Source organism: Narcine bancroftii, chromosome 1 (genome assembly GCF_036971445.1).
Source record: "Narcine bancroftii isolate sNarBan1 chromosome 1, sNarBan1.hap1, whole genome shotgun sequence".
Classification (NCBI taxonomy): Eukaryota; Metazoa; Chordata; class Chondrichthyes; order Torpediniformes; family Narcinidae; genus Narcine; species Narcine bancroftii.
The window spans coordinates 119,040,780-119,068,143 of NC_091469.1; the positions used below are offsets into that span (position 1 = coordinate 119,040,780).

A 27,364-nucleotide genomic window follows, 5' to 3' on the forward strand; every position below is an offset into this window, starting at 1 on the left:
AGAAGAAGAGGAAGAGGAAGAGTACAGTGAAATAGAAGAAGAAGGGAAAGGCAAGACAAAGGATATACTTTCTCTTATTAAAGAATACATGGAGTCATTTAAAGAATGGCAAGCGCAAGAATTTAATGATTTAAGAAGAAGAATAAACAATACAGAAGAGGAAATGAATAAAATAGATATGACCTTATCAGAAATGGGAAAAAAAATGGACAAGGTGGAAGAACGAGAAGCAGCAGTAGAAATGGAGGTAGAAGACTTAAAAAAAGAAATTAGAGGAATCTAATAAAAAAGTTAAAGAGACACAAGAACTGTTAGCTCAGAAAATAGATATAATGGAAAATTATAACAGAAGAAATAACATAAAGATAGTGGGCCTTAAGGAAGATGAAGAAGGCAAGAATATGAGAGAGTTTATAAAAGATTGGATCCCTAGGATCCTAGGATGTCCAGAACTACAGAAGGAAATGGAAATAGAAAGGGCACATAGAGCATTGGCCTTTAAACCACAACCACAACAAAAGCCAAGATCTATTTTAGTAAAATTCCTAAGATATACTACAAGAGAAAAGGTACTGGAGAAAACAATGGAAAAAGTAAGAGAGGGCAACAAGCCACTGGAGTACAAAGGGCAAAAAAATCTTCATTTATCCAGATATAAGTTTTGAACTCCTGAAGAAGAGAAAGGAGTTCAATACAGCAAAGGCGATTTTATGGAAGAAAGGGTATAAATTTATACTAAAGCATCCAGCGGTATTGAAAATATTTATTCCAGGACAGCAAAACAGACTATTCTCGGATCCAGAGGAAGCACGAAAATTTGCAGAACAATTACAAAATAGACTGAGAGATGAAGACGTGTAACGAGAGTACAAAAGACTGCGATCTAAAAAGACACATAAGTTTTGAACTCCTGAAGAAGAGGAAGGAGTTCAATACATCGAAAACGATCTTATGGGAAAAAACTATTCTCGGATCCAGAGGAAGCAAGGAAATTTGCAGAACAACTACAAAACAAACAGAGAGATGAAGACATGTAATAAGAGTAAAAATGACCACAATCTATATGTATGTGGGTAAAGAGGTATATGTGTGTATATGTATAATGTGCATACATGAATGTATCCGTATTTAGAGGAAAATATAGATAGTATAGACAAGAATTAATAAGGGAAGGAAATGGAATAGAGGGAATAAGGAGGGAATTAAAAGAGTGACCTTTGTTACATATGAAAAGTGAAATCTTTTCTGGGGGGGGCTGGGTGGGGAGGAGTTACGGTCACTGCAAAATCAGCTGACGCTTGCGAGTGAATTCGCAAATCCAAATGGAGAGGGGAGATGTGGTTGTCCGACAAGGGATAAAGGACAACTCAGGAGGGGAAGGGGGGATTGGGGCTAAAGAAGTTTTAAATAGGAGAATAAGGAAAATGTTTGATGTTTTAGGAATGTTGTCTTATAAAGGGTTCAAAGCAAGAAAACAGAAATGGATAAGAAGGAAAGGTAATGATCGAGAAACGGAAAGGGAGGATAAACAAAGTATAATATGGCTAGGTTGAACTATATGACTTTAAATATTAATGGAATACATAACCAAATTAAAAGGAAGAAACTGCTAAATTTACTGAAAAAAGAAAAAATTGATATAGCATTTGTGCAAGAAACACATTTAACTGAATTGGAGCACAAGAAATTAAAGAGAGATTGGGTAGGACACGTAACAGCAGCATCGTATAATTCAAAAGCAAGAGGAGTAGCTATATTAATTAGTAAAAATGTACCAATTAAAATAGAAGAGGAAATAATAGGTCAAGCAGGGAGATATGTAATGATAAAATGTCAGATATATTCGGAGTTTTGGAATCTACTCAATGTATATTCACCTAACGAAGAAGATCAAAAGTTTATGCAAGATATCTTTTTGAAGATAGCAGATACGCAAGGGAACATATTAATAGGAGGGGATTTCAACCTGAATTTGGATTCAAATATGGACAAAACTGGGAAAAAAATTAACAGAAAGAACAAAGTAACCAAATTTATAATTAAATCGATGGAAGAAATGCAACTTTTGGATGTATGGAGGAAACAACACCCAAAGGAAAAGGAGTATTCATATTACTCGGCTAGACATAAAACATACTCAAGAATAGACCTATTCTATATAAAGCTAGAATACTATCGGACCATTCACCCTTAATATTGACAGTAAAGTTAGAGGACATCCCTCCAAGAATGTATAGATGGAGATTAAACCCCATGTTACTTAAAAGGCAGGATTTTAGAGAATTTATTGAAAAACAAGTAAAAATGTATTTTGAAATAAATACGGAATCAGTGAAAGATAAGTTTATACTATGGGATGCAATGAAAGCATTCATTAGAGGGCAAATAATAAGTTATGTAACCAAGATGAAGAAGGACTATAATCAGGAAACAGAGCAGTTGGAAAGGGAAATAGTAAATATAGAAAAAGAATTAGCAATGAAGGAAGATACAACTAAAAGAAGAGAATTGGCGGATAAAAAAATAAAATATGAAACACTACAAACATATAAGGTGGAGAAGAATATAATGAAGACAAAACAGAAATATTATGAACTAGGTGAAAAAACGCACAAAATCCTAGCATGGCAGCTTAAGACAGAACAAGCTAAGAAAATGGTATTGGCATCAAGGAAAAAAGACAAACAAGTTACATATAATCCAAAAGAAATTAAGGAAAACTTTAGAGAATTCTATGAACAATTATACCGAACTGAAAACGAAGGGAAAGAAGGGAAAATAGATGAATTTCTAACTAAAATTGAACTACCAAAACTACAAATAGAGGAACAAAATAAATTAACAGAGCCATTTGGAATAGTAGAAATACAAGAGATAATAAAAAAATTACCAAATAATAAGACACCAGGAGAGGATGGATTCCCAATAGAATTTTATAAAACATTTAAAGACTTATTAATTCTGCCCCTCCTGGAAGTAATCAACCAGATTGATAAAACACAAAGCTTACCAGATTCATGTAAAACAGCAATAATTACAGTAATACTAAAGCAAGGGAAATATCCACTCACACCAGCGTCATATAGACCAATATCTTTACTTAACACAGATTATAAAATAATAGCTAAACTATTAGCAAACAGATTAGCAGAGTATGTACCGAAAATGGTAAATCTAGACCAAACTGGATTTATCAAAAACAGACACACAACAGACAATGTTTGTAAATTTATTAACTTAATTCATGCAGTAGAAGGGAATAAAGCACCAACAGTAGCAGTTGCTTTAGACGCAGAGAAGGCCTTTGACAGAGTAGAATGGAATTATTTGTTCAAAGTATTGCAAAAATTCAGTTTACCGGAGAAGTATATTAATTGGATTAAAGCATTATATAAGGGACCATTAGCGAAAGTGACAGTAAATGGACATGTATCAAAGCAATTTAACTTAAGCAGGTCAACACGGCAGGGATGCCCACTATCACCTTTATTGTTTGCGTTAGCTATAGAACCACTAGTAGAATTGATAAGAACAGAAAATAATATAAAAGGGATAAAAATAAAAGACAAGGAATATAAAATCAGTTTATTTGCGGATGATGTTATAATATACTTAACAGAACCAGAACTATCAATAAAAGAATTATATAAGAAATTGAAGGAATATGGAGAAGTGTCGGGTTACAAGATAAACGTAAATAAAAGTGAAGCAATGCCTATGAATAATGCGGATTTCTCAAAATTTAAGAAGGAATCACCATTTAGATGGCAAATGCAAGCAATAAGATACCTAGGTGTACAAATAAACAAAAATCTCAGCCAACTATATAAACTCAATTGTTATCCACTAATGAAAAAATTACAGGACGATTTAGAGCATTGGAAAGATTTACCACTAACACTAATAGGAAGGATAAACTGTATTAAAATGAACATTTTTCCAAGGATATTATACCTATTTCAGGCATTGCCAATACAACTGACAGAGAAATTCTTCAAGGAGTTAAGGAAAATAATAAAGAAATTTTTATGGAAAGGGGGGAAACCGAGGATAGCACTAGATAAATTAACACAATGGTATAAACAAGGAGGCTTACAACTGCCAAACTTTAAAAATTATTACAGAGCCGCACAATTAAGATACCTATCAGATTTTTATCAAGCAAGGGAAAAGCCAGATTGGACTAGGTTAGAATTAGATAAAATAGGGGAAAAGATACCTGAACACATATTATATAAATGAGATGAAAAATTGGTACAACACAGAAGTTCTCCAGTATTACATCATCTACTCAATATTTGGAAGAAGATTCATGTAGAAAGAAATAAAACAAATTATCAATTGCCAAAACTAATATTGACGCAAAACAAGTTACTCCCTTTTACAATAGATAACCTTTCCTTTAGAGAATGGGAGAAAAAAGGGATTAAACGAATAGAAAATTGTTTTCCAGGAAATAGATTCTTATCCTTTGAACAAATGAAAGATAAATACAATATAACTCAAGATACAGCGCTGGCATACTAGCAGTTGAGATCCTACTTGAAGGATAAATTAGGAAGCAGTTTGAGTTTGCCAGAGGGAAGTAACTTTGAATATGTGATTACAGATACAATGATAATCAAAAGATTTATAACAAATATGTATATTAAACTGCAAGAAAAGGAGAATGAGGAAACAAATGGTAAAACGAAACAAAAATGGGAACAAGATTTAAATATAAAGATAAAAAAGGAAACATGGGAGAAGTTATGCTCTGGGACGATGAGAAATACAATAAATACGAGGTTACGTATGATACAATATAACTGGATACACAGGCTATACATTACACCTCAAAAGTTAAATAAATGGGACCCAACAGTATCTGATAGATGTTTTCGATGTAAAAAAGAAATGGGAACAACAATTCATGCAATCTGGACATGTGAGAAAGTAGAAAAATTTTGGGAAGATCTAAATCAGATGTTAAATAAAATAACAGAAAACAATATACCAAAGAATCCAGAGATCTTCCTCCTAAGTAACATAAAAAACAAAGAATTTGGAATTGATTTGGAGGATGCACAAAAAAGATTTGTTAAGATAGCTCTAGCCGTAGCAAAAAAATGTATTATGTCAACCTGGAAATTGGAAGATAATTTGAAAATACAACAATGGTATATAGAAATGAATAAATGTATTCCATTAGAAAAAATAACATATAGTTTAAGAAATAATATTGAAATATTCGAACAAATATGGGAGCCTTACATTAAACACAATAGCGAAAACCTACCGGGGACAATCACTACCTAAGTTAACGGAAGGAAAAGGAAATGAAAAGAATGGACTCAGTGGAATTTCTGATGTATTTTTATTGAATGACAACATTGTCTGACTGGTTTAATGTATCCTAGAGTTTATACCTTAAATGGATGGGAGGGGGGAGGTAGGGAGGGTGGGATGGGAGGAGGGAGGGGGGAGAAAATGGCACTGTATATGTGTGAAAAGGAAAAAGTGTGTATCATGGTTAATTTGATTTATGGTGTGAAAAATAAAAAAATAAAAAATTAAGAAGTTCCCCCTAACGTTCCCTTTAGACATTTCACCTATCACCCATCAACCCATGTCCTCAAGTTCTTGTCTCACCTAATCTCAATGGAAAATGCCTGTGTGCATTTACTATATCTACACCCCTCATAATTCTGTATACCTCCATCAATTCTCTCCTCATTCTCTGGTGCTCCAGGGAATAAAGTACTAACCTGTTTAACCTTTCCTTGTAACTCAGTTCCTCAAGTTCCAGCAACATCCTTGTAAATCTCTGCACTATTTCAATCTTATTTATATCTTTCCTGTAAAGTGACCAAAACTGAAAATGATTCTCCAAATTTGGTCTCACCAATATCCTATACAATTTTACAATAGTATCCCAACTCCTATACTCAATATTTTGACCAATGAAGGCCAATGTGCCAAAGGTTCTCTTTACAACACTACTTATGACACTACTTTCAGGGAATTATGTATCTATATTCCTGGATTCATCTGTTCTACCACTCTCCTAAGTGCCCTACCATTTATCGTGTATGTCCTACCTTGGTTGGTTCTCCCAAAGGAAAACACTTCACACTTTCCCCTCCATCTGCTTGCAACCTATTTTTCCAGCTGGTCCAGATCCCACTTCATGCACAGAAAGTCTTCCTCACTGTCCACTACACCTCCAAACTTGGTATCATCTGCAAACTTGTTGATCCAATTTACCACATTATCATCCAGATCATTGATATAGATGACAAACAACAATTGACCCAACAGCGATTCTAGAGGGACACCACTGGTCACAGGCCTCCAGTTAGAGAGGCAATCATCTACTACTACTCTCTGCTTCTCTCACAATGCTAAACTTCCTTATCCTTAATACTGAGTGACTGAATCTTCTTGACCAATCTTCCGTGTGGGACCTTGTCAAAGGCCTTACTAAAGTCCATGTAGACAACATCCATGCCTTACCTTCATCAACTTACCTGGAAACTTCCTCAATAAACTCTCTGATTGGTTAAACATGACCTGCCATGCACAAAGCCATGTTGACTATCCCGAATCAGCCCTGGTCTATCCGATCTCATGCTGATAGGCACAGATATATCACTACATAACACCTGAGAGTGAGTTTCTTACTGCACTAATATTAATTTTAAAGTGCTCTTTTTAAGAAAGAGCTAATACAGACACAAATGGTCATAACATTCTTTGAATTCCATTCCTGTTCCAGCCTTTCTGCCAGATGTTACTCTTCTGAGAAACAGGTAAAAGGCACATGTGCTTGAGAGATTGTTGGATAAAGCTAATGGTACATTAGTGATTTAAGGTGGATTGATGGAAATTTGTTCATCTTTCTAACTAAGGAGAGCGGAATGTTGACTGGGCGGGATGAAGAAAATGACCAGGCTGGAATATTGCTTTTAAAAGTTTACCTTTGACTATAGTTGTCCACACATTGAGGTTGACAATCTTTTCAAGAGAGGATGGGAATGAAGAATGGTGACCAGCAGATATTGGCTTATATCTCATTTTAATCTTCTTCACTGATTTAATCTATTTCATCTAAGCAAAGCAGCAGGTATGGATGGAATCCCCCCAGAGTCTGGAAGGCTGGCGGCAAAACTCTGCATGCCAAACTGCATGAGTTTTTCAAGCTCTGCTGGGACCAAGGAAAGCTGCCTCAGGACCTTCGTGATGCCATCATCATCACCCTGTACAAAAACAAAGGCGAGAAATCAGACTGCTCAAACTACAGGGGAATCACGCTGCTCTCCATTGCAAGCAAAATCTTCGCTAGGATTCTCCTAAATAGAATAATACCTAGAGTCGTCGAAAATGTTCTCCCAGAATCACAGTGCGGCTTTCGCGCAAACAGAGGAACTACTGACATGGTCTTTGCCCTCAGACAGCTCCAAGAAAGGCGCAGAGAACAAAACAAAGGACTCTACATCACCTTTGTTGACCTCACCAAAGCCTTCGACACCGTGAGTAGGAAAGGGCTTTGGCAAATACTAGAGCGCCTTGGATGCCCCCCAAAGTTCCTCAACATGGTTATCCAACTGCACGAAAACCAGCAAGGTCAGGTCAGATACAGCAATGAGCTCTCTGAACCCTTCTCCATTAACAATGGCGTGAAGCAAGGCTGCGTTCTCTCACCAACCCTCTTTTCAATCTTCTTCAGCAAGATGCTGAAACAAGCCATGAAAGACCTCAACAATGAAGACGCTGTTTACATCCACTACCGCACGGATGGCAGTCTCTTCAATCTGAGGCGCCTGCAAGCTCACACCAAGACACAAGAGCAACTTGTCCGTGAACTACTCTTTGCAGACGATGCCGCTTTAGTTGCCCATTCAGAGCCAGCTCTTCAGCGCTTGACGTCCTGTTTTGCGGAAACTGCCAAAATGTTTGGCCTGGAAGTCAGCCTGAAGAAAACTGAGGTCCTCCATCAGCCAGCTCCCCACCATGAATACCAGCCCCCCCACATCGCCATCAGGCACACAAAACTCAAAACAGTCAACCAGTTTACCTATCTCGGCTGTACCATTTCATCGGATGCAAGGATCGACAACGAGATAGACAACAGACTCACCAAAGCAAATAGCGCCTTTGGAAGACTACACAAAAGAGTCTGGAAAAACAACCAACTGAAAAACTTCACAAAGATTAGCATTTACAGAGCCGTTGTCATACCCACTCTCCTGTTTGGCTCCGAATCTTGGGTCCTTTACCGGCATCACCTACGGCTCCTAGAACGTTTCCACTAGCGTTGTCTCTGCTCCATCTTCAACATTCATTGGAGCGACTTAATCTCCAACATCGAAGTACTCGAGATGGCAGAGGTCGACAGCATCGAGTCCACGCTGCTGAAGATCCAGCTGCGCTGGGTGGGTCACGTCTCCAGAATGGAGGACCATCGCCTTCCCAAGATCGTGTTATATGGCGAACTCTCCACTAGCCACCGAGACAGAGGTGCACCAAAGAAGAGGTACAACGACTGCCTAAAGAAAGCTCTTGGTGCCTTCCACATTGACCATCGCCAGTGGGCTGATATCGCCTCAAACCGTGCATCTTGGCGCCTCACAGTTTGGCGGGCAGCAACCTCCTTTGAAGAAGACCACAGAGCCCACCTCACTGACAAAAGACAAAGAAGGAAAAACCCAACACCCAACCCCAACCAACCAATTTTCCCTTGCAACCGCTGCAACCGTGCCTGCCTGTCCCGTATCATACTTGTCAGTCACCAACGAGCCTGCAGCAGACATGGACATACCCTTCCATAAATCTTCGTCCGCGAAGCCAAGCCAAAGAAGAGTCAATCTAGCTTATTGAAATGTACTGCTGCCACACTGTTCGGTCATGTAGTCATTTCCCTCCCACAACAAGCTTCAGCTGCAATGAACTAAGGGGGCAGTCTCTTATTTTCTGTTGGGCCAGTGTTTCAATAAATTTTAAACTGCCATTGTTATTGTATCATATGGATACATTGTTCCAAACATGTGTCATAGCAACACATTCTGTGGTTAAATGATTTAAGCTCCTTTTCACAATGACCTGAAGGAGTGTCATTTCTTTATTTGTCTAACTCTATAGAAATAGTTATGCAGAATGCTAAAATGTTTGATCAGTATGAATTGGAAACAACGTCTCCTCCTCACTGACTATCAATACAGGCGCACCCCAAGGACGAGTGCTTAGCCCACTGCAGTACTCAATGTTCAGCCATGACTATGTGGCTAGGTACAATTCCAATGCTATCTACAAATTTGCCAATGACTCTACAGTTGTCGGCAGAATCACTAACAACAACAAGGAAGCGTATAGAAGGGAGATAGATCAGCTTGTTGAGTGGTGTCACAAAGCAAAGCAAAGGAGATGATTGTGGACTTCAGCAGGAAGTCAGAGAACATGAACCAGTCTTCATCGAGGGATCAGTAGTGGAGAGGGTCAAGAACTTCAAATTCCTGGGTGTCAACATCTCGAAGGATATGTCATGGAGCCTACATGTCAATGCAATCATGAAGAAGGCTTGTGTGGATATTCAGTATGTACCGTGGAGAACATTCTGGCTGGTTGCATCACTCTCTGGTACAGAGGTGCCACAGTTCAAGACAAGAAAAATCTTCAGGGTTGTTAACTTGGCCGGCGACATCACAGGCACCAGACTTCACTCCATATACAAGAAGCAGTGTGTTAAGAAAGCATCCTTTATCTCCAAGGACCCCCACTACCCAGGCCCTGGCCTCTTCACTCTGCCACCATCGGGAAAGGGTACAGCAGTCTAAAGATAAACACTCAGCAGCTCAAGGACAGCTTCTTCCCCACTGCCATCAGGTTCCTGAATGATCATTTCATGCACTTTTATTATTTATTTTTGTAAGGTGCCGCAAAACAACAAATTTTGTGATTTCCTCACGGCAATAAATTCTGACTCTGATTCATTCTTAAGAATGCTTTTCAATTCAATGATCTACAATGTTATCTCATGCACTTTAAATGAACAACTTTTTCAAGAACTTGAACTAAATCAATAATATCTGGATACAAGCAAATTCTTGTCAATTTCAGATCAAACATTGATTAATATTGAGTGTTGTCTCCTTCCAGTAATGTCACCAGGAAAATTTAGATTATACACACAGAAGAACATGATTCAGAAGCAGTTAGAGGTTATTTTGCACCTCAGATCTGGTCTGTCTTTCAATAAAATCATGGTTGCTTTTTTTTAACATCAGTCGGAGGTTCGCTCCATTAACCATATAGCATTTGATTCCAGCAACACCTTAAAATCTGTTCATCACTTTCTCAAATGTTCTTATTGGCTGAGCCTCCACAGCCTTCTTGGGCAGACTTTTCCATAGCTTCGCTACACTCCAGGTGACACCATGGCCAGATCAGCCACGATCTTGTTACGTTGCAGAGAAGGCTCGATGGGCTGAATAATCTTCTTTTATTCTTACTTTGTATGTTCTTTGGATCCTTTGTTCTTGTGAAGAAGTTTCTTCTGGTATCAGTCCTGAATAGCCATTGCCTTATTTTGAGACTTTGACCCCTGGTTCTGGACACAGTAAGGGCAACATTATTTCCACATCAACTATGGCAAGTCTCAGAAGAATTCTGTATGTTTGAATTAAATTATATTTTAGTCTCCTAAATGCAATAACCATGGGCCCAGAGTGCTTAATCTTTCATCAAATGATAAACGTACCTTTCCAGGAATCAATTTTGTGAACCTTTGCTGCTCTTTCTCTACTGCAAGTACATTTTTTTTGAGAGAGGAGACCATATACAACATTCCAGTTCCAATCTCACTGAGTTTCTATATAAATGGAGCATCACTTCACTTTTGTGTTCAAATTCTCTTGCTAATGTTCCAGTTGTCATCATAAATGCCTCTGGTGCCTGCATGTTAACTTTCACAATTCACGTGTAAGTACAGAAGTGGCAAAGTGTAAGTAAAGAATTGCTGGAGGCACTCAACAGGGACAGACAGCATCCATGTGTGTGAACCCTTTATCAAAGAATGCCTCTCGCAATTCTTTCTTTGCTCCTGTACAAGTACACACAGATCTCTCTCAACATCAACACAACACCTCTCAAACTTCCAGCATATAATATATATATATGTATATATATATTGTAATCAGAATTGTATATGTATATATCAGAATTTCTACTTTTTCTACTAAAGTAGACTTTAATGTTTTTCCATATGGTCCCATCCACCACATCCTTATCCATTCACCAAACCTGGAGATTCTCTGGATTCCTCGCATAATCCAAACTGCAACAGAACTTTCTATCATCAGAAAACTTGGATATACTACACTTGATCCTCTTGTTCAACTCTAAAATGGATTATGAACAGCTGGGATTACTTCAACATTCTACTGAACCAAAAATGACCAATGAAATCTTTATGACTTTTTTGTGTTCATCAATCAGTCTTCATTCTATGTCATTCCAATATCTTCAAAGTGCATACTCTAATTTTGTTTCATAACCTGTTGTGTGATATTTGATTAAAGAATTTATTTTTAACTATTCAGCATTCACCAGATGGACCAGTTTTTTATCTATTCTACTGGCCACAACCATAAAGGTTTCACTGGCCAAACATGACATCCCATGTCAACCCATGTTGACTCTGCGAATGTTCTCTCATTTAACTCCATTGATAAAGGAGACCTAATTGTCTTACGAGAATGTAATAAATTAGCTTTCCATACTTCAGGTGTTTTAAGGTTTTCCTATCAACACTGAGCCTCTTTTCTGAATTGATATCAGGGACTTACCAGAGACAGAATTCAGAACTTTATCGAATCGGAAATATGAGGTGATTTGCCTCAGAAAATAATTCTGATCGAGGACACTATTTTATCAAGGATGAACTTGAGGCGTTACGGAGCTTAACTCAATTTATGGCGACGAGTCAAGTTTTTATCTTTTTGAAGATCTTAACATTTTGTTGGCGCTGGTCTTCGTGAAAACTCATGAGGTCGAAAAAAAACAATTGTTCCATTACTTGGACCATATGCAGTTTTAGGTACACCGCCATATATTTGTGGAGTGAAGAGACTCTAAGGCAGTGGTTCCCAACCTTCCCCCCCCCCCTTAAAAAAAGACCTTAATAGATGCTCTGTAAGGGATTACTTAGGGTGGTAAGTGATTGGAAACAAAAGGTTGAGAACCACTGCTCTAAGCCTCTAACTCAACCTTCCTACACTTGATTAATTGATACAAAGTTGTTACATGGCATTCGAATCCGACCTGCTCGAGGACTCCAGTAATTCTCGTCACATCCCAGCTTCGCTAGAAGTGCAACATTGATGAGCTGAACTCGAATTACAGTTGTAAAGTCCATTTTACCTTGGATCGTGATGGAGAAATTCTGCTTGAACTCATTTTGCACGAGCGCTGATTTGTGTCCAAAATGCAAGCGAGGTTTTTTGGCAACGTTGCCGCAGCACCGACTTCCAGGCTTTGAACTGTTCGCCAATTTGTTTTAACTCCAGCAAGGAACGTATTTCTTTTGTCACCTAGCAACACATACAGTAAACATCTTAGGACGAAAAAATAACTTAAAAGATCAAAGATCTCCCCTTGAGAGTACCAAATAAAAAAATGATCGACGGCTCCAAAATTTGAGAACTAGAAAATCAGTGGAGCTTTCAATGAGCAGTAAATCTGATCCAAAGCCAGAAGCGTGATTATTTCCAAACCACTAAGAATCAGAAGCCACCCCAAAATGATCGTGCCTTCGGATCAAAATCACAAGATTTTAAGCAATCTCTCTGATCTGCTCTGATTCGGTAGAAGGGCTCAAACTACACCGATGTACCTTAACACATATGAGTCGGTTTTCAACAAGTATCCAAATTCCTCTTTACAATTTACCATGTAACTGTTTACCAATGAACATGTAAAATGATTCGGCAGTATGATGTCTTTGTCTGGAATAACTATCACACAGTCTTTACTGAGATAAAATTCCACTTTCCTGTTAGGACACCTTCCATGACCCCACAGATCTGGCGGCTCAAAACTGGGCGGCTTTCCTTGAGGTGCAGGAGCCACAGTGGAAGTGCATTCCAACACAATCTGTCGCCCCATGGCACAATGGGGTTATGCCATAGTACAATGAAAGCAGGAGAGCAACTGTGGTTCAAAGAGGAATGCAGAGGACGTAAGAACCAGATGCCAACCCGGAGAAGCTACAACATGTAATTAAATGCAATGCTAGGCATCAAAAATGTGAAGGATACAACCCTACAACCAATGAATCAAAGATCAGAGATCTGCACTCCTTCCAAGCCTTCCAGTTTGGCCCCCACCCGGGGCAATGACTCCTGCTCTCTTCACTTCTCCCACCATATCCTACAGAAAGGGTGGGCAATTAGTTTTCCCAAGGGGCCACATGAGAAACAGAAAATATTGTGGAGGGCAGGACCAATAGGCTGAACTAAATTATGCTTAATATTAATTCTATCTCTTTATAAAAGCAGTAAATTGCATCGTTTTGACAAGATGCAACTGGTAAGAGTAAATGTGATGATTAAGCTATGGAAAATAAGCTTAGGAAAAACATCATTTATTCAATCAAAATTACCCCAAACAATTGTAAACAAAATGTGCATGTTCAGAAATGTACCATGTTTGAAAGACCAACATCAAATCAGCTTTATACAAATTATTATTACCATTTTGTTTGTAGTCCAGCCACCTCATTTGCTGTTTTTTAGTTCTTTTTTCTTGTTCAGTGAGAGAAATCTAGTCTCTGTTGGGCTTGAACAGATGCATCGAAGTCAGGCTGAATGTCTGAGGTGGATATGCAAGGGAGAGCTGACAGATGATCATCAGTGAGAGAGGATCTATACCTGGATTTGTTAAAGTTCTTCACTGAGAATGTTTGTTCACATATGTAGGTAGATCCAAAGAGAACCAGCATCTTCTGAGCATGCCTCCTCATGTGTGGAAAGTTCTCCTCCTTGAGAGAAGAGTTAAAAATCCAGCAGTGATGCTGATTGAAGGTACTCTGCCAGTATCATATCACATTGCAGGTCAATGAGTACCTGCGGAGGTGATCAGCGGATGGTATGACTTCTTTCAGCGTTTGCATGTGAGGGAGAGGGTTGCTCTCCAGTTGGCTTGAAAGAAACTGCAACTTTCTCATGAAAGCCTTCACCAGGCTGTACAATTCATGAACAAAAAGGCCCCTACGTTGCAGTTTGGTATTTAGTTCATTCATCAGTGCAGTCACGTCAACAGCAAATGCAAGATCTGCCATTCAGTTCCCATCTGAGAGCTCTGGTATGTCTTTGCTTTTCTTTTCACACAACTCTTGAATCTCTGCTTTCAGGTCCCAAACTCTTTTCAGCACTTTGCCCAGGCTGAGCATCTTACAGTTGTGTGGTAGCCTATGTCACCATGTTCAATATCATGCTCCTCCATGAATGCAACAAACTGTCTGTGATTTAATGCTCGTGCCCTGGTGAGGTTAACTATTTTAGTTACAACATCAATAACATGGTTAAGTTTTAGCACTGACTTGTACAACACATTGTATGATACAATGCAAAAATACTAATTTCAGTTCCGGGTTGACTTCAGTCACTTTATCTTGCATCTGTTTCAGAAGTCCAGCGTTTTTCCCCGTTAGATTTGAACAACCATCCGTTGTAACACCTGCCAGTCTGTCCCATTTCAGTCCCAGCTTGTCCAGGCATGCATTCCCTCCGTGAACAAATCACTCCTCATCGTCGTCCCTTTCATTGACTGCATTTCCACCAGCTCCTCCATAATCTTAAAGTCCTTTGTTATCCCACGGACAAAGACGAGTAACTGGGCTGTGCCGCAGACATCACAGGCCTTGTCCAAAGCCAAGGAGAAAAAAATCAAAATCGTCCACTTTATTTTGCAGCTAAAGCTCCAGATTTCCCGCGATGTCCTCGATCCTTCTCATCATGGTTCGTCTGGAGAGGGGCACATTCTCAAATGCTTAATTTTTCTCGGGGCATATTAGCACTGCAGAGTCCACCAATCACTCTTTGATGAACTCCCCCTCAGAGAATGACTTACTGTTTTAGCGATTTTGTAAGATATCACACAGCTGGTCTTGGCTGCTGCATCCCTGGATGTATGAAGCTTGGTTAAAAAAAAGCCAAATTGCTTTTGCAGCTTAACTAGCAAAGCTTCAGATGTCCGTGCCCATTTGGCATCAGTCAGGTTTTTGTATTTCTCCACGTGTTTAGTCTCGTAATGGCAACTCAAATTGTAGTCCTTAAACACGGTGATCTGCTCGCCACAAACTAAACACACGGCTTTTCCTCTGACTTCAGTAAATAAATACTTAGTAGTCCATGTTTTGTTAAAAACGCTGCATTCTGCATCAATCTTTCTTTTTTTAGCATGAGCGGACATTTTTGTGGGCTAACACTCGTAAACTGAGCATGCACACATGGATTTATATACACAGGCTACTACATATGTATACGTGCTTAGCCTGCGTACGTATGTAACTTGCGCAAAAAAGACATCCTCAGAATAAAAGCAACGCAGTTTTAATCCACACAAGGGGTAAACTTATTTAAGTTTTATTTTCTAATTTCCGATTAACCTTACGTGGGCCAGTTATGAACAGCCAAAGGGCCCGATGTGGCCCGGGGGCCGTACATTGCCCAGGTCTGTCCTACAGACTACCCTCACTTGCCATGATCTGCCACGGACCTCTCCTACACTTCATCCTCAGCAGGATCCATGCATTCAACCATTGATTCTACACACACCTGGCATCCATCAAGGATCAGAAACTCAAGTGCCTGGAGAATGCCGCCTTGGGGATCCCCCATGTGGGTCTCCACTCTGGCCCTGATTTTACAGGACTGAACTCCTGACGTAGGTCTCTATCTTAGCCCCGGTGACCTACAAAACTGAGCTCCTCACACAGATCTCTATCTTGGCCTAGGTGACCTACAGGAGCAAGCCTCCAGCATGAACTTTCACTCTAAACCGCCAGCTCACCAGACCAGGCTTCACATGTGGGTTTCCATTTCATCCCCAGCGACCTAAAGGATTGAGCCTCTGACATGAACTTTCACCCTGAACTTGGTGACCTACAGAACCAAGTTTCAGATGTGAGTTGCACCTTGGATCCTTTGACCTACAGGACTGAGCCTCTGTTGCGAACACCCACCCTGGCTCCAGGTGTGCACAGGTCTCTCACATTCTCTCCACCGTCTAACTTTCCCAACCCTCCCCATCCTCCTTTGGACCCTTCCTACCCTCCACCTCCTGATCCACCCCATTCTCCTCTCCTCCCTGATACCTTCCACCCCATTGAACTTCCCCCTAACCCCTGCCTGGTCTTCACCATCCCCTCTGATCTTCCCCTCTCAGGAACTGAATACTCTGTCCTCAGTAGAGGCCTCGCCTTCGTCCCCCTTCACCCAGTCCTTAATGTGTTCCACATAGGCCATGATGTTGATCTTTTCTTCCAGTGGTTCCATGTCTACTTCCACAACCATGATTCTCCACTCCTTACTTCTGATCCCTTCTCCTGCTTTAAAACGTCTTCCTCCTCCTGGCACCTCATTCTGATCTTCTACCTGCTCTGGACCTTTATATTTCCAACTGCTGCTGTGACATCAGCCATATTAACTTCATTATGCCCCTCACTCATTCCAATCTTACCCCCTTGGAATGTCTGGCCCATCACTCACTCCTCACCAATTCGAAACTCACCATCAAACCTGCAGAAAAGGGTGGCGCTGTTGTGGTCTTGTGCACTGACACCTATCTGGCCAAAGCTAGATGATGACTCTCAAGACTCCTTCTCTTACTTACATCTCTAACAGGACCCCATGAAAACTTATCAAACCACTGTATCACGTGCCATCTCTAAACTCATTACTTCCGGTCACCTCCCTGGCATGAATTCCAACCTTATTGTTTTCCTCCCTGTACCACCCATTTCTACCTCCTATCTAAGATCCTCAAACCCAATTGTCCAGGTAGACCCATTGTGACCATGTGCTTCTTCCCCACCATATTGGTCTCAGCTTATCTTTGCTCTGTTTTGACTCCTGGTCCAGTCCCTCCCCAACTACATCCAGGACACTTCACACATCCTCCATCACTTCAACAAATTTCCAATTCCCTGAACTGAATCACCTCATATTTACCATGGAGAACCAATCCCTATACACCTCCATTCCCTATACTGTAGGCTCAAAGCCCTTTGTTTCTTTCTGGAAAATAGAACCAATTAGTCCTCCTCCACCACCACACTCCTCTGGCTGGCAGAACTTGTCCTCACCCTCAATAATTTCTCCTTTAACATCCCACTTTCTCTGGATTAAAGGGATAGCCATGAGTACCCTCAGGGGCACCAGCTATGCCTGCCTTTTTGTTTGCTACATGGAGCATTCCATGCTTCAAGCCTACAAAGGCAAGGCCCCGCAACTCTTCCTCCACTACATTGATGACTACTTTGATGCTGCATCATGTACCCATGATGAGCTCATCGATTTCATCCACTTTGCTGCCAAACTTGCACCCCGACCTCAAATTCACTTGGTCCATCTCTAGCAACACTCTCCCTTTCCTCATCTCTCTGTTTCCATTTCAGGAGACAAACTCTTGACAGACACCTTCTAAAAACCCAGCAACTCCCATAGCTACCTCAACTACATCTCTTTCCACCCTGTCCTCTGTAAGGATTCCATTACATTCTCTCAACTCCTCTATCTCCGTCATATCTGCATCCATGCTAGATCATCTGAGAGGTTCTCAAACCACATGGCTTTCTCTCTACCATCCTCAAATTGGTACTCACCCAGATATCCTCCATTACCTACACATCTGCCTGGCCCCCTCTGCCCCACATGCATAAGGACTGGATTCCCCTTGTCCTCACCTACCACCCTACAAGCCTCCACATCCAACACATTCTCCTCTCCCATTTCCACCACCTATTACATGATCCAACCGTGCGACACATATTCTCCTCTTCTCCCCTCTCTGCCTTTTGCAGGGACTGCTTCCTCTGTGACTTCCTTGTCCCCTCTGCCTTCCCCACCAATCATCCCCTGGGGACCTACCCCTGTGACAGCAGATGTTTCACTTGTGCCCACACCTCCTCCTTCAGCATCATTCGGGGCCCCAAACAGACCTTCCAAGTGAAGCAACATTTCACTTGTGAATCCGCAGGGCTCATCTACTACATCCGATTCTGCTGCTGTGGACTCCTTTACATTGGAGAGACTGGACACAGACTGGGAGATCTCTTTGTTTTCCGACATATCTGGCCATGGTCTTATGCATTGCCAGACTGAGACCACCAATAAATTGGACGAACAACACCTTGCCAATCACGGTACCTTGGGTCTGTCTGCCGCAATAGCGTGGATCTCTCAGTGGCCACCCATTTCAATTCTCCATGCCATTCCCTTGCTGATATATCTGTCCATGGTCTCATGTACTGCCAGAATGAGACCACCTGTAAATTGGAGGAACAACACCTCACCCCCCCACCCCTTTCTTCCCCCGTTATCTCTCCATTCCAATAAATGGAGAGATGATAAATTCTACCTAGTCCCTCATCATATCCAATTAGCACCTTTTGTTGGTCTGAATTCCTCCCCCAATGTTTGAATTCTGAGACTTTCTGGTTATATCCTGCCTTGTCTGATTTTTCCTTGAAAGAGGGCTCAGGCCCAAAAAGTCGGCCATATATCTTTTTCTCCTAGAGATGCTGAAAAGTTCCTCCAGCATTTTGGTGTGTTTACAGCCAATATCCTATTACTACATTACCCCTTACGAGCTTTTATTTTTCACCCTTCATATGCTAACATCATGTCTTTGTACTTTAGTCTGAATAAAAAGGTCCTGACTCAAAATATTGACTGGGCATTTCTGCCCATGGATGATGCCTGACCTGACCACCTTCTCATTGCTTGCTCAAAATTCCCGCATCTGCTGTTCTTGTGCTTCTCCAATTTCCATTGTCTGTTTCATCAACATGAAGCCAGTTTAACCTAAAATAAATTACAGTAATTCTCTACTCAAACCATAATCACAGCTTGACCACTCTGAAATCCATTTTTATATGAAAATGGAAGTTTCTAGGATTAATAGTGAATGTGCAAAGTTCAAACATGATACACCACGATTCTTCTCAATAATGAGGCATAAAACAATGGCTTTGTTCTACTATAGGAATGTTTATTCAACCCAAGCATTTTTTGTACAATCTTACAGTATTCTACAAAAGGTTTCTGTTTATGGTAATAAGTACAATAGTACCAAATTCAATGATAATGGTATTATACAAGACCTAATAAATAATAAAGCAAGTTCAATCACATTCACAAGTCTCATCTTTATCATAGGCAAAACTGATTTAAGAATAATCTTTCTTCAACCATGGTCAAAATAGCAACAATGGGTAAATTGACTGGATTATGTTCAAACAAACATTTTGGAACATTCCGTCAACAATGGCAGACTAGGTAGGCGAAGATTCATTCTTTTATAATGGCTGGAGGTGTATCATTATCATTCCCTAATGTTCAACAACAACTTCAGCAAATGGGTCTCAATAACCTGTTGAACTGAAGGAGGGAAAATTCCAAATTAGAAAAGGCAACAGCAAATTCTCATTTCGAAATGCACAAAAGTAGGACAAAATGAGTCCAATGGCTGAAAACCTGAAAAAGCAAAATCAGAAAATGTCATCACATAGCGGTTAGCAAAATGAGGTTACAATGCTAGAGGCTGGTGTTGGAATCTGGCCTGACTGGAAGAAGTTTTCACGTTCTCCCCATGTCTGCGTGCGTTTCCTCCCACCGTTCAAAACATACAGGGACTGTAGATTAATTGGGTGTAATTGGGTGGCAAGAGCTCATGGGCTGGGCTCTGGGCCCTCTTTGCTCACTCCTGCATCTGCAATTTTTGTTCTAATAGTTCAGACCAAATTAAACAAGTAGGATAATTACATAATAATTCAAGTTTAATAATTACCATTCTTGAAACCCAGCCCCACAGCCATATCCATTGCATTAAATCCTGAATCTGTTTCAACAGTTGGATCAGCACCATGTTCTGCAAAGAGAGTAAAAACTTGGCAGATCAAACAATGATGATAATCTTCAAATTTAAAAAAAAACTAGCAGTTGCCAGCAAGGGTAGAAATTATTGGGCATCCTAGAGGAACAGCAGTTCAAAGGTAGCAGCTCTGGTAGAAGAGAATGGTTTGTTTGAACATTTCAGAAGACACTTGCTAGTCAAATGCATAGGTGGGTCAGTAGTCAAATACAGCAATGACATCAGTATACCTGAGAAGCTTTCACAACATTCCAGTGGTTTTTAATGATCATTATTACTAATTTATTATTTAGTAATTTGTACATTATGAAGTAGATTTAAAATTAGACGTACCTAATAGCATTTCCACACATTTTACATGATTTCCATGCACCGCATAAAGCAAAGGAGTCCCCCCATTCTGCAACCAGAAAAAAAGCAGTCAAATTTTCAAAATTATTGCACAAAAAAATTGTACACAAGTTTAAGAAACAAAAAGTGATCAGACTAATCCATGTATAATTTCTGACAAGTGCAACACAAGGGCAGCATGGTTAGCATAGAGGTTAACGCAACGCTGTTACAGCACCAGCGATTTGGACTGGGATTCGAATCCCATGCTGGCTGTAAGGAGTTTGTACATTCTCCCCCTGTCTGCACGGGGTTTTCCCTGGGGGCTTCGGTTTCCTCCCACTGTTCGAAATGTACTGGGTGGGGTTTAGGTTAATTGGGTGTAACTGGGCTTATGGGTCGAAATGGCCTGCTATCGTACTAAATGTCTAAATTTAAAATTTAAAGAACAGTTTTGCTTTGAATAATGTGAGTTTGAAACTGTAAGATTGCAGTAAGAATCAAATTCAGTGGTCTAGGCAAAGGAATCTGCCTGTCACGCTGCACAACCTGCTGAGTTTCACCATAATTTTTATGTGTGTATTTACTGTATCCATAGACCTCCTTGTTTCACTGCCTGTCATTCTTACCCGATTCTCTTTGATAACACGGCTAACTTTGAACTGCTCACAAAGTGGCCTGGTAAGCTGCGCAAATTTTAAGAAAAAAAAAGAATTGCATTTATGTACTATCTTTCTAATCAATTAGATATTTTGAATTTACTTCCCATTTGGTGTCTGTATTGCAGCTGTCAATTAGCACAGCGAGGTCCCACACACAGCAATATTTTATTAATCAAACATCTTCAATGATGTTGTAAGAGGAAAGAATTCTCCTGCTCTTCCTTCAGCTGGCTCCAAAGCACCAAATGGATTTAATGCACTCTGTGCTATACATTTCCCCTTTTCTGATATGGGTTGCAATCCTGCATCTTTGACAGGGATCCAATGACTTTTCATATTATGGGGGTGGTTCAGCTTATTGAGCTGTTGTCTCACAGGTCCTGTGACCAGTGTTCAATTCTGACCTCCAGTGTTTCCTGAATGCATATTCTTCCTGTGACTATATGGGTCCCCCTCAAGGTACTCTAGTTATCTCCCATATACCAAAAAGCAAGAGTTGGTAGGTTAGTTGGCTAGTCAATTGCCCCTAGAGTGTTAGCAAGTGGCAGAATCTGGGGGAGTTGATAGGAATGTAATGGGTGCAGGTGGACGTTGGTAATAAAATAGGATCAGTATGGCTCATTGCTGGCCAGCTCAGATTTGGTGAAGGGCCCACTTCTGTGCTTAAGGACTCTTGTTTCATAAAGCAGGCTGATCAACCAGATTTCAAAATTCTCACAGATAGTAAACCAAATAATAGACAGCATTAGGAGGTAGTTGTGGGAGAACTTCATGTCCAACTTCCACCCTGATTTCAAACTCACCTGGTCCATCTTCGAATACACTCTCCCCTTCCTGGATCTCTCTGCCTCCATCTCCGGAGACAAACTTTTCACCAACATATAATACAAACCCTCTAACTCCCACAACTACCTAGACTACACCTCATTACACCATGTCCCCTGCAAGGATTCCATCCCCTTCTCTCAATTTCTTCGTCTCCATTGCACCTGTTTCCAAGATGAGGTCTTCCAGTCCAAATCTTCTGTAATGACTGCCTTCTTCCACAAATGTGGCTTTCCCTCCACCACTATCAACTCAGATCTCACCTGCATCTCCTCCATTTTCCACTCATCTGCTCTGGCTCCCTCTGTCCCCAGATGGAACAAACATAGAATCCTCCTCATCCTCAGCTACCACCCTCCTCATTTAACACATTATCTGCTGGAATTTCCAGCACTTACTACAAGATCCCCCCCCCCCCCAACACATTTTTCCTTCTCCTCCCCTCTCGGCCTTCCACAGGGACCACTCCCTCCATGATTCCCTCGTGCACGCATCGCTCCCCACCCATCACACACCTGGCACATTCCCGTGGTCACAGAAGGTGCAACACTTGCACCCACACTTCCTCCCTCACCATGGCCCAGGGCCCCAAACAGGTCTTTCAAGTGAAGCAACACTCCACTTGTATGTCCACAGGACTTGTTTACTACATCTGGTGCTCCCTTTGTTGCATTCTCTATATTAGTGTGTTACAGGCCCAAAGAACCCTAAAATCCAGCAGCAATAGAAATTCACCAAGACAAATGGTTACCTAAACACAAGTTACTTTTAATTATCTTTAAATATGAAAACAGGATCAAACTCTGACTTATTACTGTTAACTTAACCCCTTATAATTCTAAGTGTACCTGTATGTAATGCATGCACAAGTTTAGAAAAGTTCTTTGATTCACAGTCCAATCTCACTTCTCACTCTTCCAAGTTCACTGGTTGCAGGCAATTCTTATACTGTGCACAGAATTTAACATTTATGAATCTTCACCAGGCTTTGGTGCTTGAAAAGTAAATGGTTACCGCTCAGGAAGGTTCTTGTTGGTTTTCAGAGAGAGATTTGCTGCTTGTTGGACACAAACTTATTCCTTCTGAACAGTCACTTCAGCGTCTTGCTGAAGAAACTTGCTCCATCAGGGTTTTCCAGATGATAACCTCTTTCTTTCAGGTCAGAGTTCCTTTTCTGCTTCCCTTATCTCAAGCAAAACACCACAGAGCCAGCCATCTCGTCTTGTATGAACCACAAGGGCTTTGAATAGGCTGAATCAGAACTTACAACCCATCTTAAAAATGGGGTTTTTCCACGTTTGCCAGCTTGTCATATTCTAGTCCTAGCAGTTGCTGCTGAGCTGTAGAACTGAATTTTCTCTCTCTCTCACACACACAGAAAACCATACGACTCTCTTAGAACAGCAAACTGCATTCAGACTGCAGTACAGGACTCAATCGTCTGAGTCCGTTCATCTGTTGCTTTCCAAAACAAAAATCCATTACTCCACAGCATGTCCAATTAACACCTACTTGTGAAGTCCTTCAGCAAAGCAGTTTCCAAGCTCTTGCATTTTAAATGAGAACTGTTGAAGTTTTTGTATTTGTTTATGACCTATGCTAAAAAAAAACCCCACAATCTCCTTTAAAACATACCTATATACAACATAAAATATAACCTAATCCGTCACAGGAGAGACTGGTCGCAGATTGGGAGAGTGCTTTGCTGAGCACCTCCTCTCCGTCTGCAACAACAATGACCTCCCAATAGCCAAACATTTCAATTCCAAGTTACACTCCCAAACTCACTTGTGTGTCTATGGGCTTATGCACTATCCCACCCAGACCACTTGCAGATTGAAGAAAAACCACCTTGTTTCTGTCTGGGCACTCTCCAGCCAGATGGCATTAGCTTTGACTTTTCTGCTTTTTAATAAACCTGATAGCATTTTCTTTCCCTTCCCCTTTTCTGGTCTTTCCAGTTCTCCCCTCCCTTCCCCACCCAGCCATCCCTCCTCCCCTTCATTGCTGTTGTTCCCTCTCTCCTTTGTATCCTATCATCTCTTGCCTTTGCCACCCCCCCCACCCACCCCTCTTGTTTGGACACCTTCCAGCATTTTCTCATACCTTGATGAAGGGCTCAAGCCCAAAACGTCAGTGATGTATTTCCACCTTTGCCACATAAAGGACACAGTTTGACCTGCTGAGCTTCTCCGGCATTTTGTGTTTTCACTTAAATAAAAAGCATTGATGATTGAAATTTTAAGGAAAGCTAATAATGTTTGGGTGGGGGGGGGGGAGGGGGAGTCAAAATATCAAGGGTTAAAAATGTAATTTAAATTACAGAATTTTCATATTTTACAGATAGAAAACCAATTTTGCCAAGGCCAGTTACTAATTAGTAAGCAAGAGGCACAAGAAACTGCAGTGTTGGAGCAAACAATGAGGAGTTAGAGGAACTCAGTCAATCAGGCAGCACCAACTGAGAGAAATGGGTAGTTGACATTTCTGATCAGCTAAACACACCAGCTAAATTCACCAAAAGAGGTCCACACCTGAAATTGCCATTTTTCTCCATGGACATGCTTGACTCACTGAGTCCCTTTAGCTTCACATTCTTTACTAATTAAAATGCCACTAAAATTTTTAGTTCAACTCCTTCAACAAGTTTTGAATGCTCATATAAACTACATGAGGATAACAGATTGTTTGAGAATAACAGACTTGTCAGTTTTATAGAGCAATGATAGCAAGCGCTGATAGATTTATTATCAGCCACAAATTTCTGTCTATTGAATTCACAATCCTTGAGAGGTCTTAAACCTGGTATTATGAGCCCAGAGGACTCCAAAACCCAGCAGCAATAGAAATTCATTAAGACAAATGGTTACTTAAACAAAAGTTGCTTTTAATTTTCTTTAAACATAAAACAGGATCAACTTATTACTATTAACTTAACTTGACCTAACTTAACCCCCTTCTAATTCCAAGCGCATGTGTATGTAATGTGTATATGTTCAGGAAAGTTCTTTGCTTTAATAATCCAATCATTCACTTCTCACTTCTCCAAGTTCACCGTATCAGGCAATTCTTATACTGTGCACAGAATTTAACATTTATGAATTTTCACTAAGCTCTGGTGCTAAAAGGTAAATGGGTACTGCTCAGGAACGTTCTCATTGGTTTCAGAGAGAGATTTGTTGCTCGTTTGACACACTCAGATTCCCTCCAATCAACCACTTCAGTATCTTGCCAAAGAAACTTGCCCAATTATGGGTTTTCCAAATGATAACCTATTCTTCCTGGTCACCACAAAGTTCCTCTTGTTTCCCTTATTTCAGGAGAAACAATCTAGCCAGCCATTCTTCTTGTGAGGACTACAAGGGTTTTCAACGCAGAACTCATAACCAGTCTTCAAAATGGGGGTTTCAACAAGCCTCCCAGCTTGCCATGTTGCAGCCTCCAAACAGTAGAACTGATTTTTCTCTCTCTCTCTCTCTCCAAAGAATCACATGTATTTTCTCTGACTGCAAAACTACATGAACCCTCTGAGACAGCACACTGCAACCATACAGATTGCTGGCACCCGAATCAGTTCTGAGCCTGGACATGTTGCTTTAAAGACATAGTCCATTTATTCCACTGCATCAGACCAATTAGCACCTATTTGTGAAGTCTCCACAGGAATTCTCCAAAGTTTCCGTAAAGTCACTGTGGACATGAAGTTTCTGCTTATGCGTAGCTCTTGCATTTCAAATGAGATGTATTTTGTGAATTAATGTGTGTTTGTGAAGTGACCTACACTAAACCCCCACAATCTATCTCTTTTAAAGACATATTTATATATAAAATATAACCCGTAACACTGGTAAAGTGGGCAAATATAAAATATTAACAGCTTTCAGATGTAATATGAAAAACTGCTGAAATACACAACGTTAATGATTACCCCTTATTGATGTAATTTCACTGACCTCAAGATTTTAAAATCAATAGCTACTGGTACTTCTAAGTTTCTGCATCACGTCATTAAAACAAATTCAAATTCAAGAACAAATTCAACCACAACTTGCTCCTTGCTGAAAGTTTTCAATTTTACTTAATTTGCTCAATTAAATTTTGTCAAAATATCATTTTATTTATATATAATTAAAAATATTGACAATAATTAATGTTACTTACCCAGTCATACTCATTCACATCACACCCATAATCAAGCAGCATGTTTACAATATATGAATAGCCTTTACTGCTGGACAATGATAAGGCACTCTCCCTTCCATTTGCTAAAAGATGTGGATCACCTCCCTTTTAAAAAGAAATATATAGCTTTAATTTAACTTTCAAAATGGAAAAACATGCTCTTAGAAATACCTTGTGACAAATTAACTCAAGAATTTCTTTTAGAATGAGAAAATAAACTAGTTCAAAGCAAAATTATGTACAAAATACATTTATGAATCATAATTGTAAGGATGAATGTATTTCAATATGGTAAGAAAACCAAAATGTTCTATAAAAGAGATGTGAAAAGAGACATCAAAACTGAATTCAGAGGACAGAACAAAAGACGACACATCGTGCTAACTTTAACGTTAAATACTTGTACTCCACTTCTTACTGAATTATTCTTCAACAGTCCTGATGCTCAGTGACGAGCCTGGATAACAAAAAGCAAATAATTCCAAACTAGCCAATTACACCTTCATCTGCCTATTGGGTGGTATCCACAGGATGCCTTGTCCATTCAGTTCCCGGTATTTTTACAGGGTGCTATCCACGAGAACTTTCTCTGCCCTGCCCGTACAGACCCTCGTTACCCACGAGGTGGTACCCACAAGGACTTACCAACACCTCGTGGAATTTTTCTTTACTTATTCTATGTTATCTTAACTATACTCTCCCCTGCTGCAGTTTTTCCTGATTAATCCTCTGAGCCTTCTTTAACTACAATTTTGCCAGATTCTTTGGGTTGGAGAGACTCTTCTGCAGTTGTTTCGCACTTCTTTGTCCCTGAGACCTCCCAAAACCAACAGAATTTTTAGCCCGAATTTTTAGCAAAAGTGCATACCTTTTTTCTGGGTGCACCCTTCATTCTGTTAGTCTTGTGAGGGTCCCAGAGGGACTGAAAAGCATCCTCAACCTGCCGTTCCCTTTTTTGCGGGTCTCTTTCCGACTTTGCTTGCAGTGCCAAATTTGTCGTGGTTTGTCAAATGCCAAGAATGACCAGGAGATGCAGAAGATTCTTCAAGAAGTTTTAAACTTTTATTTGCAAACAAAAGCTGTGGTAGGCAGAGAGATGGTCACTGAATGCCCACTGAACATAGTACACAGCCTCTTTTTATATCGTATTTCTGACTTAATTACATTTCTGTAATTAATCATTCATAACCACATATCTCAGCAGCATGACATCCCTTGTCATTATTTTTCACCCA

At 40.2% G+C, this 27,364-nt stretch overlaps 2 protein-coding genes across 2 annotated transcripts in view; both read right to left on the bottom strand.

Annotated features, from left to right (window-relative positions):
* Window positions 1-12,391, bottom strand: part of LOC138749169 (low-density lipoprotein receptor class A domain-containing protein 1-like) — a 33,891-nt gene extending 21,500 nt beyond the window's left edge. The window contains exon 1 of the mRNA XM_069910556.1: window positions 12,269-12,391. Coding sequence (XP_069766657.1) covers window positions 12,269-12,391 — 123 coding nt within the window. The remainder of the gene's footprint in view (window positions 1-12,268) is intronic.
* A 6,836-nt stretch (window positions 12,392-19,227) lies between these two features.
* Window positions 19,228-27,364, bottom strand: part of ankra2 (ankyrin repeat, family A (RFXANK-like), 2) — a 29,749-nt gene continuing 21,612 nt past the window's right edge. The window contains exons 6-9 of the mRNA XM_069937143.1: window positions 26,109-26,234; window positions 20,464-20,530; window positions 20,047-20,127; window positions 19,228-19,637 (exon numbers count right to left, since the gene is read on the bottom strand). Coding sequence (XP_069793244.1) covers window positions 19,582-19,637; window positions 20,047-20,127; window positions 20,464-20,530; window positions 26,109-26,234 — 330 coding nt within the window. The 3' untranslated portion in view covers window positions 19,228-19,581. The remainder of the gene's footprint in view (window positions 19,638-20,046; window positions 20,128-20,463; window positions 20,531-26,108; window positions 26,235-27,364) is intronic.